This window comes from Trachypithecus francoisi, unplaced genomic scaffold (genome assembly GCF_009764315.1).
Source record: "Trachypithecus francoisi isolate TF-2019V2 unplaced genomic scaffold, Tfra_2.0 Lachesis_group10, whole genome shotgun sequence".
Lineage (NCBI taxonomy): Eukaryota > Metazoa > Chordata > Mammalia > Primates > Cercopithecidae > Trachypithecus > Trachypithecus francoisi.
Window position 1 is genome coordinate 81504220 of NW_022681455.1, and position 13709 is coordinate 81517928.

General features: G+C 46.6%; 2 protein-coding genes across 7 annotated transcripts in view; one reads left to right on the forward strand and one right to left on the reverse strand.

Annotated features, from left to right (window-relative positions):
- GTF3C1 (general transcription factor IIIC subunit 1) overlaps window positions 1–5261 on the reverse strand; it is a 102188-nt gene extending 96927 nt beyond the window's left edge. The window contains 2 exon segments of the mRNA XM_033217908.1: window positions 563–772; window positions 5001–5261. Coding sequence (XP_033073799.1) covers window positions 563–772; window positions 5001–5221 — 431 coding nt within the window. The 5' untranslated portion in view covers window positions 5222–5261.
- Window positions 5262–5423: 162 nt separating this feature from the next.
- KIAA0556 (KIAA0556 ortholog) overlaps window positions 5424–13709 on the forward strand; it is a 233770-nt gene continuing 225484 nt past the window's right edge. For 2 of the 6 annotated variants that reach the window (XM_033217909.1, XM_033217912.1), the window contains exon 1: window positions 5439–5506. In XM_033217909.1, the coding sequence (XP_033073800.1) occupies window positions 5500–5506 (7 nt within the window). In that variant the 5' untranslated portion in view covers window positions 5439–5499. Of the gene's footprint in view, window positions 5507–13709 lie in introns of all 6 variants that reach the window. The other 4 variants (XM_033217911.1, XM_033217913.1, XR_004438849.1 and 1 more) reach the window with 3 other exon arrangements.

Genomic DNA, 13709 nt, shown 5'->3' on the forward strand with positions numbered 1-13709 from the left:
GCTAGGAAGACAGAAAGGGCACCATTCAAGTGTTCGAGGACTGTGAGCACAAAGGAAAGAGAAAGGCAGGACCCCTGACCCCAGTGAAGAAGGCAAGTGAAGGCCAAGAACTGGCTTAGGGCAGGGCTAGTGAACTCTGACAGACTCCAAGGTTGTAGGCCAGATCAAAGTGCTCCGACTACACATACAAAGCACTCAGATCCCTAGGAATTTCTTTTCTTCCTTTTTTTTTTTTTTTGTAGACAGGGTCTGACTCTGTTGCCTAGGCTGAAGTGCAGTGGCATGACCTCGGCTCACTGCAGCCTGCCTCCGCCTCCTGGGTTCAAGCGATTCTCATGCCTCAGCCACTACAGTAGTTGGGATTATAGTCATGTGCTACCACACCCGGCTAATTTTTGTATTTTTAGTAGAAACAGCGTTTTGCCATGTTGGCCAGGCTGGTCTTGAACTCTTGGTCTCAAGTGATCCACCTGCCTTGGCCTCTTAAAGTGCTGGGATTACAGGCGTGGGCCACGGCACCCAGCCAGATTCCCAGGAATTTCTGATGGTGCAAAATAGTTACCTGTCAAAGGCTTCTACCATCGTACAGCGAGGCTGCAAGGACTTGGTTCTGATGTCATTGGTAATGTTTTTCCTCTCCTTAAAGTAGCGGCATGAGCCCTGGATGCCATCCTTATTCTCTAAGATCATATGAATGGGGTAGACGTCCTCCAAGACCACCGGGTCCCTCCTAGACTCCAAAATTCCAGTTTCCAAATCAATTTCTTCATACCTAAGGAGAAAAGCACAAATATCAAAGCACAATTCAGCTTCAGAAATAATGCGTGCTTGGCTGTGTTCTTTTGACAACCTCCAGCAGAGATCAGAGAGAAGTGAGATCACTCAGTTTTCCTGCCTTATAAATGCAGATAATCTTGACAAGCAGGTTCCTGCCTTTCTATCCCACAGAACGCAGACCTTTCCAGGACTCCCCAGACTATTCCAGAAGCTGGATGCTGGGACCTAAACCTCCTTATTGGCCAAGTCATGGGCTTTTGTTTCCTTCCAAATCTAGTGCTCAGTCTCCAAACCACCAAATTGGACGAAATGATTCAAGGCTTTCCTCCTCTTTTTTGAGACGGAGTTTTGCTCTTGTTGCCCAGGCTAGAGTCCAATGGCGTGATCTCAGCTCACTGCAACCTGCACCTCCCAGGTTCAAGTGATTCTTCTGTCTCAGCCTCCCAAGGAGCTGGGATTACAGAAGTGTGCCACCATGCCCGGCTAATTCTGCATTTTTGGTAGAGATGAGGTTTCACCACGTTGGTCAGGCTGGTCTCAAACTCCTGACTTCAGGTGATCTGCCTGCCTCAGCTTCCCAAAGTGCTGGGATTACAGGTGGGAGCCACCACAAGCGGCCAAAGCTTTCCTCCCTTTAAGATCTCATCTTTCCATCTCTCTTTAGTTATCTCTCTAATATCCTAATCCATTTTCAGGGTTTGTATTACCGTCTGCATGTTAACAAGTCTCACCTTTGAATCCTCAGTCCTTTTTCTCCAAATACAGATCCAATGTCTTCGATTGTCTATTAAACACCTCCTATTCCAAATATGATTGCTTCTCCCCAGCTCCAATTAAGTCCTTTCTTTCCCCTCTTGCCACCGCTTTCTCCTGGGTGCCTCTTACAACACCATGGGGCCATTTTTCATTTGTGCTTCTTTCATGCAGTTAGCCAAGCTTGTCAAGTTTTCTTTTCTTCTTTTTTTTTTTTTTAAAAATACATACATACATATATATAATTTTTTTGTCCTCACTATTTTGCCCAGATTGGTCTCCAACTACCGGGCTCAAATAATCTGCCCACCTCAGCCTCACAAAGTGCTGGGATTCCAGGTGTGAGCCACCTTGCCTGGCTGCTTGTCAAGTTTTTTCTTTTGAAATCTCACTCACATCCTATACTAGTCTAATTGCAGCTAAATCCCATGTACATGTTTCAGTCCTTTCCTTCCTTATCCCCTCTGTGTTCTCTGTACTATTTAACCCTCCATTCTCTTTTTTTAGAGACTGAGTTTTGATCTTGTCACCCAGGCTGGAGTGCAGTCGCGCAATCTCGGCTCACTGCAACCTCCGCCTCCTGGGTTTAAGCGATTCTTCTGCCTCAGCCTCCCTAGTAGCTGGGATTACAGGCGCCTGCCACCACGCCCAGCTGATTTTTGTATTTTTAGTAGAGAGAGGGTTTCACGATGTTGGCCAAGTGATCCACCAGCTTCGGCCTCCCAAAGTGCTGGGATTACAGGCGTGAGGCACCACACCCAGCCCAACCCTCCGTTCTTAAATCATCCTGTCTCCTCCCAAACTTCCAGAACAACACTCTGACCTGACTGTCCTCTACCTCTCCAGCCACACCGCCTCCATCTTCTTTTGAAAGTCCCTCACCCTCCATCCAGCCTTGAAATGTAGGTGCACTGCAGGGCTATGTCTCAAGACCTCCAACCACACGACACTCTCTCTTAGGGTTGATCTTAGCCAGCCGCTTTAATTACCAGCTGCACAGAATGACTCACAAATGTCTAGCTCAGTCCCTCCCTCTGGCCTGCTTTCACTCCCACAAAGCCAGATGTTTACTAATTAAGACTCTTCACTTGGACAACTCAAAAGAACCTAAAGCTCAATGTGTCACATGTCCCTTCAGCAAAGTCCCCACCTCCCCCAGACTCAACCCCCACGCTGTTCTTCCATGTTCCCAGCCTCAGAGATGAGAATCAGGGTTCGCTCAGCAGCCTGTTTGGCTGATGCCCAAACAGCAGCCACCAGAGGGCATCACCCTTGATTCCTACCTTCCTTACACTTCACATCCAATCAGTCTCCAAAGCCTCTTGATTCTTTGGCCTGCTATGTCTTGACTGCCTGTGCTCTTCATCCCACACCCACCATGGTAAGCCAGACCATGACTAGATTACTAAAAATCTCTCAACTTCACTCTTTGGCCCTACTCTGACCCTCTCTTCAGTGACTTCTCACTATCCTTTTGATAAAGGATAAACTTTTTTTTTTTTTTGAGATGGATTCTCCCTCTATCACCCAGGCTTGAGTGCGGTGGCACAATCTTGGCTCACTGCAGCCTCAGCCTAGCTGGGATTACAGGCGCCCACCACCATGCCCGGCTAATTTTTGTATTTTTAGTAGACACAGGGTTTCACCATGTTGGTCGGACTGGTCTTGAACTCCTGACCTCAAGTGATCCGCCCACCTCTGTCTCTCAAAGTGCTGGGATTACAAGCTGGTAAACTCTTTAAGTAGGTTAAAAGACTTGATTCCAGTCCAATTTGGCTAAGGGCAGAGTACATTCTGAACTCAGATATTCCTCAAAGTCCGACCTGTAGCATGCCATTTGACCCCTCAGGGCCTCGATTTTTCTCTTCAGGAAAATGGGGAGAATATTACCCATCTCCTAAGGTTGCTGTAAACATTACATAACATGTTGTGTTAAGGATCTTAGCACAGTCCTAGTTATTCCTCATTCCCTACCTCCAATTCCACACTGCAGCCACTTACTTCACATTTGTTGTTCTCTTTCCAACAGTCCTCTTTGCCAACTGGCTGTTTTGTCTTGGACATTATTTTGTTTTATTTTGGAGATGGAGTCTCACTCTGTCACCCAGGCTGGAGTACAATGGCGCAATCTCAGCTCACGGCAACCTCTGCCTCCCAGGTTCAAGTGATTCTTCTGCCTCAGCCTCCTGAGTAGCTGGGATTACAGGTATGCGCCACCATGCCAGACTAATTTTTGTATTTTTAGTAGAGACGGGGTTTCACCATGTTGGTCAGGCGGGTCTTGAACTCCTGACCTTGTGATCCGCCCACCTCAGCCTCCCAAAGTACTGGGATTACAGGTATGAGCCCCGCACATCTTGGACATTATTATCTCTTGGAACCTCCCCTGAACCTCACAATATGGCTTAAGAGCACAGCCGCTGGAAATAGCGTGGGTTCAAATCAATTCTTAGTCACTTATTGCCCCCAGAATCTTAGACAGATTACATAACCCCTCTCTGTGACTCAGTTTCTTCCTCTGTAAAATGAGGAAGATAACAGCACCCACCTCATAGGTGACTATCAAGTGAATTTAATCTCCTGTTTAAAGGAGTTTAATCAAGTGAAGATCAAGTGAGTATAAGCTCCTAAGCTTCTAGAACAGGTTTTTAGAACAGCACTGTGGCCGGGCGCGGTGGCTCAGGCCTGTAATCACAGCACTTTGGGCGGCCGAGGCGGGCAGATGGTCTAAGATCAGGAGTTCCCGACCAGCCTGGCCAACATGGTGAAACTCCATCCCTACTAAAAATGCAAAAATTAGCCGGGCGTGGTGGAACACGCTGTAATCCCAGTTAAGAGGCTGAGGCACAAGAATCGCTTGAACCTGGGAGGCGGACGGAGGTTGCAGTGAGCCGAGATCGTGCCACTGCACTCCAGCCTGGGCCACAGAGTGAGACTCTATCTCAAATAAGAAAAAAAGAAAGAAAGAACAACACCTCACCCATAAAGTCCCTGATAAATGTCAGCTTTTAGCATTATCGCTAATTGTGCTGATATGCAGATCTCGAGTTGCCCCAGGCGCTCTATCTGCACTTAATGAATACTCCATGAGGGTCCGTTGATCTCAAGAGTCTCCAGTCTGGCTCTAAAGTGTCTTCCTACTCCAATCCTACCCTCCAATATCAAGGAAACCTTCTTTTAAGCCTGAAGAATATCCCCAGTCTTGTTCGCCATTACACCAAAACACACACAGGGACAAAACGGTACATCACTAGATTCTCCCCCTCCCCGCGCCAACTCCATCAGACTCCAGGGCCCTGCCAGGCCTGAGGGACCCCAAATTAGCCTAACCGCCGCGCCCCAACTCAATCATCAGGCCTACGGTACTTACACGGCCCCACTCCATTCTCCCGCCCAGCCCCCAGCTCCATCAGCCCCCGGGCCCTGCGCCCGTCCGCCCGCCCGCCCGCCAGGCCAGGCCGCCCGCTGACCGGTCCTGGAGCTGTAGGTCGGGTCGCTCCCGAGGCTCCTCATAAAAGCTGATGCCCGGGTGCGTGGCGAGGGCCCGCCAGAGAAACTCCTGCGTGCAGGGCTCCAAAGGCAGCGGGAAGGGCGGCACTCGCGTCTCCAGACGGCTCCACAGCGCTGGCAGACACAGGCCATCGAGCCCCTCCAGAGCCACTTCGTCCAACAACGACTCCAACGCGTCCATTGCTACTTCAGTCGGCGGCGCCCGAGGCGCATGCGCAACGCACCTCCAAGGCCCTTGGTCCAGCGCGCCTGCGCACAACGATCCAGGGGGCCCGGGGTGGGTCAGACGGGGGTTCGGAGGAGGAGTTCCAGTGCGCCGGCATGACGTCACTCCCCGGGGGCGGGCTCAGTAATTGGAGCTCTACCTCCATTGGTCCGGGGCCCTGCAGTAACCAGGGGAACTGCAAACAGTGTAGAGGCCGCTTCCGGTTCGAGCACCCGGAACCGCCGCCGCTGGGGATGGACGGTGAGTGTCCGTGGGCCCCTCCGGGAGGTCGGGCTGTTATTCTCCCATCCCTCCCGAGCGCGCCTTGGGCAGAATCCTAGGCTATAAACCCCTGGACCACCACTTCCTGACCCAAGGGGGTCTCCGAAATGAGGGATAGGGAGGCTTAGTGGTCTGGAACGCGGAGGAGAGGCTGGGGGAGTGGTCAGTGCTGTGACCATTCTGCCCGGCTGTGGTCGTGAAGGAAACCGGTACTGGCCAGGAGCTCCGTGAAGGGATGTAGGGTGGGGAAGGAGAAGTAGAGGTCTGAAGAGGGTCTTGTGAATGTTGGGATGTGGCTGTGGGATTTGGGAGTTGATATGAAGGTAAGCTTAATTGTGGGAGTGCAATCGTCAGGTGCTGGGAAAGGGAATTGGTGTGGGGTGTGAAGGGCGTTTAGGAAATAATCCCTTTCTGTGCCTTGGCGTTAATAATAATAGCCCCCTTTAACAAAGTGCTGTCCAGTACCAAGAACTCTGTAAGTACTCTTGGGCAACACCTCGCTAAGCTTCATACCAGCCTTTTGAGGTCAGCGTTGTTCCATTTTACAGATGATGAAACTGAGGCTCAGAGGTGTTAAGGAAACTTGCCCAAAGTCAAACAGCCAGCATGTAGCAGAGTGGGTGAGAAACCCAGACAGTCTGTCTCTGGAGCTGAATTATAGAGTTTGAGATTTGGGCCGGTTTTGAAGGGCCTTTTATTCCAGAGGTTGTAAATGCAGATGTCCGCAGAGGAGAGTCTAGCGAGTTGGACTGAGACTGTAACTGAAAATCAATTTCTCACCTGAAAGGAAAGCTGCTTACCAAGCACCAGCTGATTGTCCTCATGGGGTACTTCTCAGAAACAGGGATGGCCAATCAGTCTGAAGGCCAGAGACAGCTTATGGGCCCCTATTTAGGGATCCCTGGTTAGAGTCATGGTATTGACAATTGGAAGCAAATGGAAAATAGGCCATTCTGATATCTCACTTTGCAGATGGGAAGACCAAAGTCTGGAGAGACTGGTAGGGTCTGGGCTAGAATCCAGATCATTTTTCTAATTACAGCACTGTCCCTCACTTCTCGGGAATTTGTTCCTGAGGAATCTACATTCTTTTTGTATTCACTGAATGTAGTGTGGAAAAAATGTTTTCAATTGAACATTGTGTCATATGCTTAGAATATGTCTTTGCCCTTTGTACTTTAGAGGTACTATAAAATGTGCATTACCATTTTGCCCTCTGGAAAGGTCAATGTAATGTTGCTATAGGACATCAGTTCTCAAACCTTTTAAGCCTTTGGACCCCTGTATACTCTTACCTCAAAGAGCTTTGCATATATTTATGATATTTATGTGTATTTATGATATCAGAGATTTAAACTGAGAAAATGTAAAATGTCCATTAATTAGTTCCTTTTAAAATAATAAAAATTGGGCCAGGCATGGACTCATGCCTGTAATCCTAGCACTCTGGGAGGCCGAGGCGGGCGGATCACTTGAGGTCAGGAGTTTGAGACCAGCTTGGCCAACATAGTGAAACCCTGTCTCTGCTGAAAATTAGCCATCGTGGTGATGTGTGTCTGTAAGACCAGCTAGTTGGAAGCCTGAGGCAGAAGAATCATTTGAAGCCGAGATTGTGCCACTGCACTCCAGCCTGGGCAACAGAGCGATCTGTCTCAAAAAAATCCCAATAATAATAGCAATAATAATAATTGGCCAGGTGCAGTGCCTCACACCTGTGATCCCAGCACTTTGGGAGGCTGAGATGGATGGATTGCTTGAGCTCAGGAGTTCAAGACCAGCCTGGGCAACATAGCTAGACCCTGTCTCTAATTGGCCTCTTGCAGTGCCTCACACCTGTGATCCCAGCACTTTGGTAGGCTGAGGTGGGCGGATTGCTTGCTTGAGCTCAGGAGTTCAAAACCAGCCTGGCAACATAGCTAGACCCTGTCTCAAAAAAACTCCAACAACAATAAACCCGTTACTTCTGAACATAAATAATATTTTTAATGGAAAACAGTTACATTTGCCTCAAAAAAGTTAATAGGAAGAGTAGCATTATTTTACATTTTCTCAAGTTTATTCAATAGAAATAGAAAAACTACTTTCATTTCTGCTTCAGAATTCAAAATGTTTTTGTTATGCTGTTTTGGCTGGTGTGTATGAAGAAAATTTGGCCTCATACAATATATAATTGGAGCATAGAGAAATGTTTTAATTGCCTTTTCAGGTAACTATAGACACTCTTCTTTGATACTATACAAAAGTTAGCAAATGGCAGTTTCTTTTCTTTTTTTGTTTTCTTCTCTTTTTTTTTGAGAAAAAGTCTCACTGTCGCCAGGCTGGAGTGCAGTAGCATGATCTCAGCTCACTGCAGCCAACCTCTGCCTGCTGGGTTCAAGCGATTCTCCTGCCTCAGCCTCCCGAGTAGCTAGGGTTACAGGTGTGAACCACCACGCCCAGCTACTTTTTTTTATTTTTAGTAGAGATGGGGTTTCCCCATGTTGGCCAGGCTGGTCTCAAACTCCTGACCTCAGGTGATCAGCCTGCCTCCACTTCCCAAGGTGCTGGCATTACAGACCTGAGCCTCCATGCCCGGCTTACAAGGTGCAGTTTTTTTTTTTTTTGAGGCAGAGTTTCGCTGTTGTTGCCCAGACTGGAGTGCAATGGCGTGATCTCAGCTCCGCCGCAAACTCCTCCTTCCAGATTCGAGCGATTCTCCTGCCTCAGCCTCCCGAGTAGCTGGGATTACAGGCATGTGCCTCCACACCCAGCTAATTTTGTACTTTTAGTAGAGATGAGGTGTCTCTGTGTTGGTCACACTGGTCTTGAACTCCCAAGGCGGATGATCCGCCTGCCTTGACCTCCCAAAGTGCTGGGATTACAGGCGTGAGCCACCGGGCCAGGCCACAAGTGGCAGTTTCTTAAAGGTTAGTGACAGTGTGTCATCTGAAACCTTATAGGTGAACTTTTATACTGTGTTACATTAAAATCCAGTGGTCTATCTTGCCCTTTCATTGACTGTTTTACCCATATATGGTTTTATAACATCAGCCATTGGTTGTTTAGAAAATGTTGGTTCAGTGAGTTATGCAAATCTAAAGGTTGACCTTTCAGATGCCATTATACAGTATTTTAAAAAATCACATTTGTTAATATCACCACCTAAAAAGGAGTTTAAGTAATTAGGAAACTATCAAACTCAAGGTAATGGAAACAAGTCTTCAACTTGTTTTCACTTGACAGCTTGAATTTTAACATTGGCAACAAATATTGTCAGCTGTTTCCTTGAAGTGACAGACTCACTTATTTTATATTTGAGAAAATTTCTGCCAAATCCCCGAGTCTGAATAACTATAATTTGTCTATTATATTCTTTACTGCCATGTACTCACAGTAAAACAAACAAACAATTATTTTTATTTAAGAATGTCCTGATGGTTGAGTTCAGTGGCTCACACCTATAGTCCCAACACTTTGGGAGGCCAAGGCAAGAGGATCTCTTCAGCCCAGAAATTCAAGACCAGCTGCGTCAACATAGTGAGACTCCATCTCTACAAAATAAATAAATAAATAAATTCATAAATACATAAAAATAAATAAAATAAAATAAAATTAGGCATGGTAGCATGCACCTGTGGTTCTAGCTACTCAGGAGACTGAGGTGGGAGGATCACTTGAGCCCTGGAGGTCAAGACCAGCCTGGACAACTTAGTGAGACCCCCATCTCTACAAAACGTAACAAATTAGCAGGGTGTGGTGGCTCGTGCCTATAGTCCCAGCCACTCAGGATCACTTGAGCCCAGGAGGTTGAGGCTACAGTGAGCCATGATTGTGCCACTGCACTCCAGCCTGGGCAAAAAGACCTTGTTGAGAGAGAGCGAGCAGGGGGTGGGGTGGGGGGAGAGAGGAGAGAGAGAGGAAGGAAGGAAAGAAGGGAGGGAGGGGAGAGAGAAAGGAAGGAGGAAAGAAGGAAGGGAGGGAAGAAGGGAGGGAGGAAGAAGGGAGGGAAGATGTCTAGTACATTGTGGTAACACTGCCTTGATTCAGGCTGCAAGCAGTTTTACCCACCATCGCTTTGTGTTGTAAGTACAAATGTCAACACAGGGCCAGACGGGGTGGCTCATGCCTATAATCCCAGCATTTTGAGAGGCCAAGGTGGGCGGATCACCTGAGGTTGGGAGTTTGAGACTAGTCTGGCCAACATGGTGAAACCCTGTCTCTACTAAAAATACAAAAATTAGCTGGGTGTGGTGGCGCATACGTGTGGTCCCAGCTACTCAGGAAGCTGAGGCAAGAGAATTGCTTGAACCCAGGAGGCGGAGGTTGCAGTGAGCCAAGATCATGCCACTGTATTGCAGCCTGGACAACAGAGTGAGACTGTCTCAAAAGAAAAAAAAAATCAACACTGAAAAACCCTTCAAATTATGATTAAAATACTTTTGTCTTTGTGGACCCCTCCTTCTCCCAGGATCTGCAGAACACACTTTGAGAAACATTGCTATAGACCATTTTCAGGAAGGCTGCTTTGTGCCTTCCAATGGGCATCTCTGCACTTGCAATCTTAGGACGTTATTGTAGTCCAGTGGAGGAATATGTTCATTTTCAAATTGGTCCCCAAAAGGAAAAATTCATTCTCCGAAGTATTTACCTAGGGTCATATTTGACCTCCGAATAATCCCATTTTCTGTTCCAATTTTTAAAACATTATTTACACTTTTTTTTTTTTTTTTGAGACAGAGTCTCGCTCTGTCACCCAAGCTGGAGTGCAGTGGCATGATCTTGGTTCACTGCAACCTCTGCCTCCCAGGTTCAAGCGACTCTCTTGCCTCAGCCTCCTGAGTAGCTGGGATTACAGGCACACGCCACCACGGCCAGCTAACTTTTTGTCTTTTGTGAGTAGAGATGGGGGGGTTTCACCATGTTGGTCAGGCTAGTCTCGAACTCCTGACCTCAGGTGATCCACCCACCTCTGTCTCCTAAAGTGCTGGGATTATAGCGGTGAGCCACCGCACCTGGCCCTGATTTACACATAATTTTATAGGCACATACCTATTTATTGGATAAAGTGAAGCATACCTTATTGTGATTCTAATCAACTAGATAAGCCAAACCTGGCCTTATTAGATGTTTACTTCCTAAACTCACAAAGGCTTAAGTGTCTAGCAGATGCCCTCCAAACTGGACTATAGTTTAGTTTATTCTGCATGTCTTAATCACCGTAGCTTTTTACAACCCTTTCCCTGGCCTTTTGATTTTGACTTTGGGCAGGTCCTATCTGTCTCTGATGCAGCGTAATGTTCTTAGGTTTGGGGGCCAGATAGCCCTGGGTTTGAGTCTCTGCTGTACACTTTGACCTCTCTGAGCCTTGGTTTTCCTGTCAGTAAAATGGACATGATAATGAAGCCTACCTTGTTTTGTGGCTTCAGTGAAACAATGTGTCAAGTCTGGCATATAAAAAAATGTTCCTGGCTGGGGGCGGTGGCTCACACCTGTAATCCCAGCACTTTGGAAGGCCAAGGTGGGTGGATCATCTGAGGTCAGAAGTTCGAGACCAGCTTGACCAACATGGAGAAGCCCTGTCTCTACTAAAAAAATGCAAAATTAGCAGGGTGTGGTGGCGCATGCCTGTAATCTCAGCCACTTGGGGGGCTGACGCAGGAGAATCACTTGAACCAGGGAGGCAGAGGTTGCAGTGAGCCGAGATTGCGCCATTGCACTCCAGCCTGGGCAGCAAGGGCAAAACTCCGTCTCAAAAAAAAAAAAAAGTTCCTACGGCCGGGCGCGGTGGCTCACGCCTGACTTTGGGAGGCTGAGACGTGTGGATCAAGAGGTCAGGAGTTCAAGACTAGCCTGGCCAAGATGGTGAACTCCTGTCTCTACTAAAAATACAAAAATTAGCCAGGCGTGGTGGCGGGTGCCTATAATCCCAGCTACTCAGGAGACTGAGGCAGAGAATTGCTTGAACCTGCGAGTCAGAGGCTGCAGTGAACTGAGATTGTGCCACTGCACTCCAGCCTGGGCCACTGAGACTCTGTCTCAAAAAAAAGAAAAAAAAAAAAGTTCCTACATAGTGGCTGATGCTATCATTATCTGCAAACGGGCAGACTTCTTCCACACGGTTGACAGAAGAGGGAAGTGTGCTGATGAAACTTTCTAGCAAATGATAACTTTTGTAATTAGCACACTCTTTGCTTAGCAGAAAATCCAATGTTTGACATTTTTTATTTACATGAAGGTACATTGGCAGTGTGTGTGTTCTGCCTATGAAAATGTTCGCCTTTCTGTTAAAGTTGAATTTTCCCCAGTGCTTTAAACATATGAAATGGTTTAGGAAAAAAAAATTCTATTTCATTTTCAAGGAACATAATAATTAGACAAAAGTTCTGCACATCGATATAATTAGAAAGGATTTGGAAGCCGTTCATTTGCTTTTCACTGCTCCCCTAGAGCAAATATTCAACATCTCCCCCGTTTATACTGTTCATTTGCTTAGCAAACTTTCTCGAATAATTAATAATGCCAAGATGAAATTTAGCCTCGCTTGTCCAAATAATCCCAGACTGCAAACAGGTGATGGTTGAATTAGGAAGGTTTTGCTGAGAGTACACCATCGGTTTAGCTGGTCTCTCCTGTCCTTGTGTGGTATTTACCTGGCTTCTTGGTGATTTGTCTATTTCTCTTACTACTTAAACCCAGCAAAAATAAATAAATAAATAAATAAAATGACAATCAAATGCAATAAAACAAAGCAAGCATTCAGCAGGTGAAATAAACGTACATCCCATATAGCCTTTGTGTCTGTTCTGTTTTCTTTTCTTCTTGTTCGATCCTTCTATCTGATTAATTTCTTTTCTCTCAGATTTTTTCAGAGTTCATTCCTGCCTGTCACTTTAACTTATAGGAAGTCGGCGCATAATGTTTTGCTTATTTTTCCTTATGAGATTCATTCCATAATTCAACATTTCGGTGCCTTCTGTGTACTGGAATTCAGAGATACCAAAATGGGTAAGATTGAATCCAGGTGAAGGGGATATGATAATTCACTGTACTATTCTTGACATTTTTCTATGAAGTTGATTTTTTTTTTTTTTTTTGAGATGGAGTCTCACTCTATACCCCAGGCTGGAGTGCAGCGGCGGATCTTGGCTCACTGTGTCCTCCACCTCCTGAGTTCCAACGATTCTCCTGCCTCAGCCTCCCAGGTAGCGGGGATTACAGGCACGTGCCACCATGCTCAACTAATTCTTGTATTTTTAGTAGAGATGGGGTTTCACCATGTTGCCCAGGCTGGTCTCGAACTCCTGACCTTAGGTGATCCAACCCCACCCCTTGGCCTCCCAAAGTGCTACGATTATAGGCGTGGATTTTTTTTTTTTTTTTTGAAACAGAGTCTTACTCTGTTGCCCAGGCTGGAGTGCACTGGTGAGATCATAACTCACTGATGCATCCATCTCTTGGCTCAGGTGATCTTCCTATGTCAGCTGTCCAAGTAGCTGGGACTATAGGCGTGTGCCACTATGCCCAGCTAATTTTTTATTTTTTGTGGAGATGAGGGTCTTGCTATGTTGTCCAGGCTGGTCTCAATCTCCTGAGTTCAAGTGATCCTCCCACTTTGGCCTCCCAAGTTGCTAAGATTACAGGCATGAGCCACTGTGCCTGGCTGGAAATGAATTCTCTATATCAGAGCTTGCACAGTAATAGCCTCTGGGCTGAAACAGCCCACATGCATGTTTATTTGGCTCATAATGTTTTGTTTTTTAAATTGTTGAATTAGTTGTCAACCTTGGAAAATGAGCAGATTTCTCATAAATACCTGATTATGGTGTTTTCTTGAAAATATCAATAGAGTCTGTTAACACCAAATCAGAATTCTGCATGGCAACAATTGTCCCGCCACCCAAGTTAAGTGGAGACTTTCCCCCTTAGGAGGGAGGTGGCCTGTCTAATGACCGGCTTCTCTCATTGTGTCTGTCAGCATTTGTACTTAGAGTTCTACTTTCGTATTAACTTGTACAGTTTTGAAAACTCCTGTGGACTTCCTTGTGTGCCATACTGGACTATACTTACTCTTTTTGTTTGTTTGTTTTTTGTTTTTAGATAGAGTCATGTTTTCTCACCCAGGCTGGAGTGCAGTGGTGCGATCTCAACTCACTGCAGCCTCTGCTTCCTGGGTTCAAGTGATTCTCCTGACTCAGCCTCACGA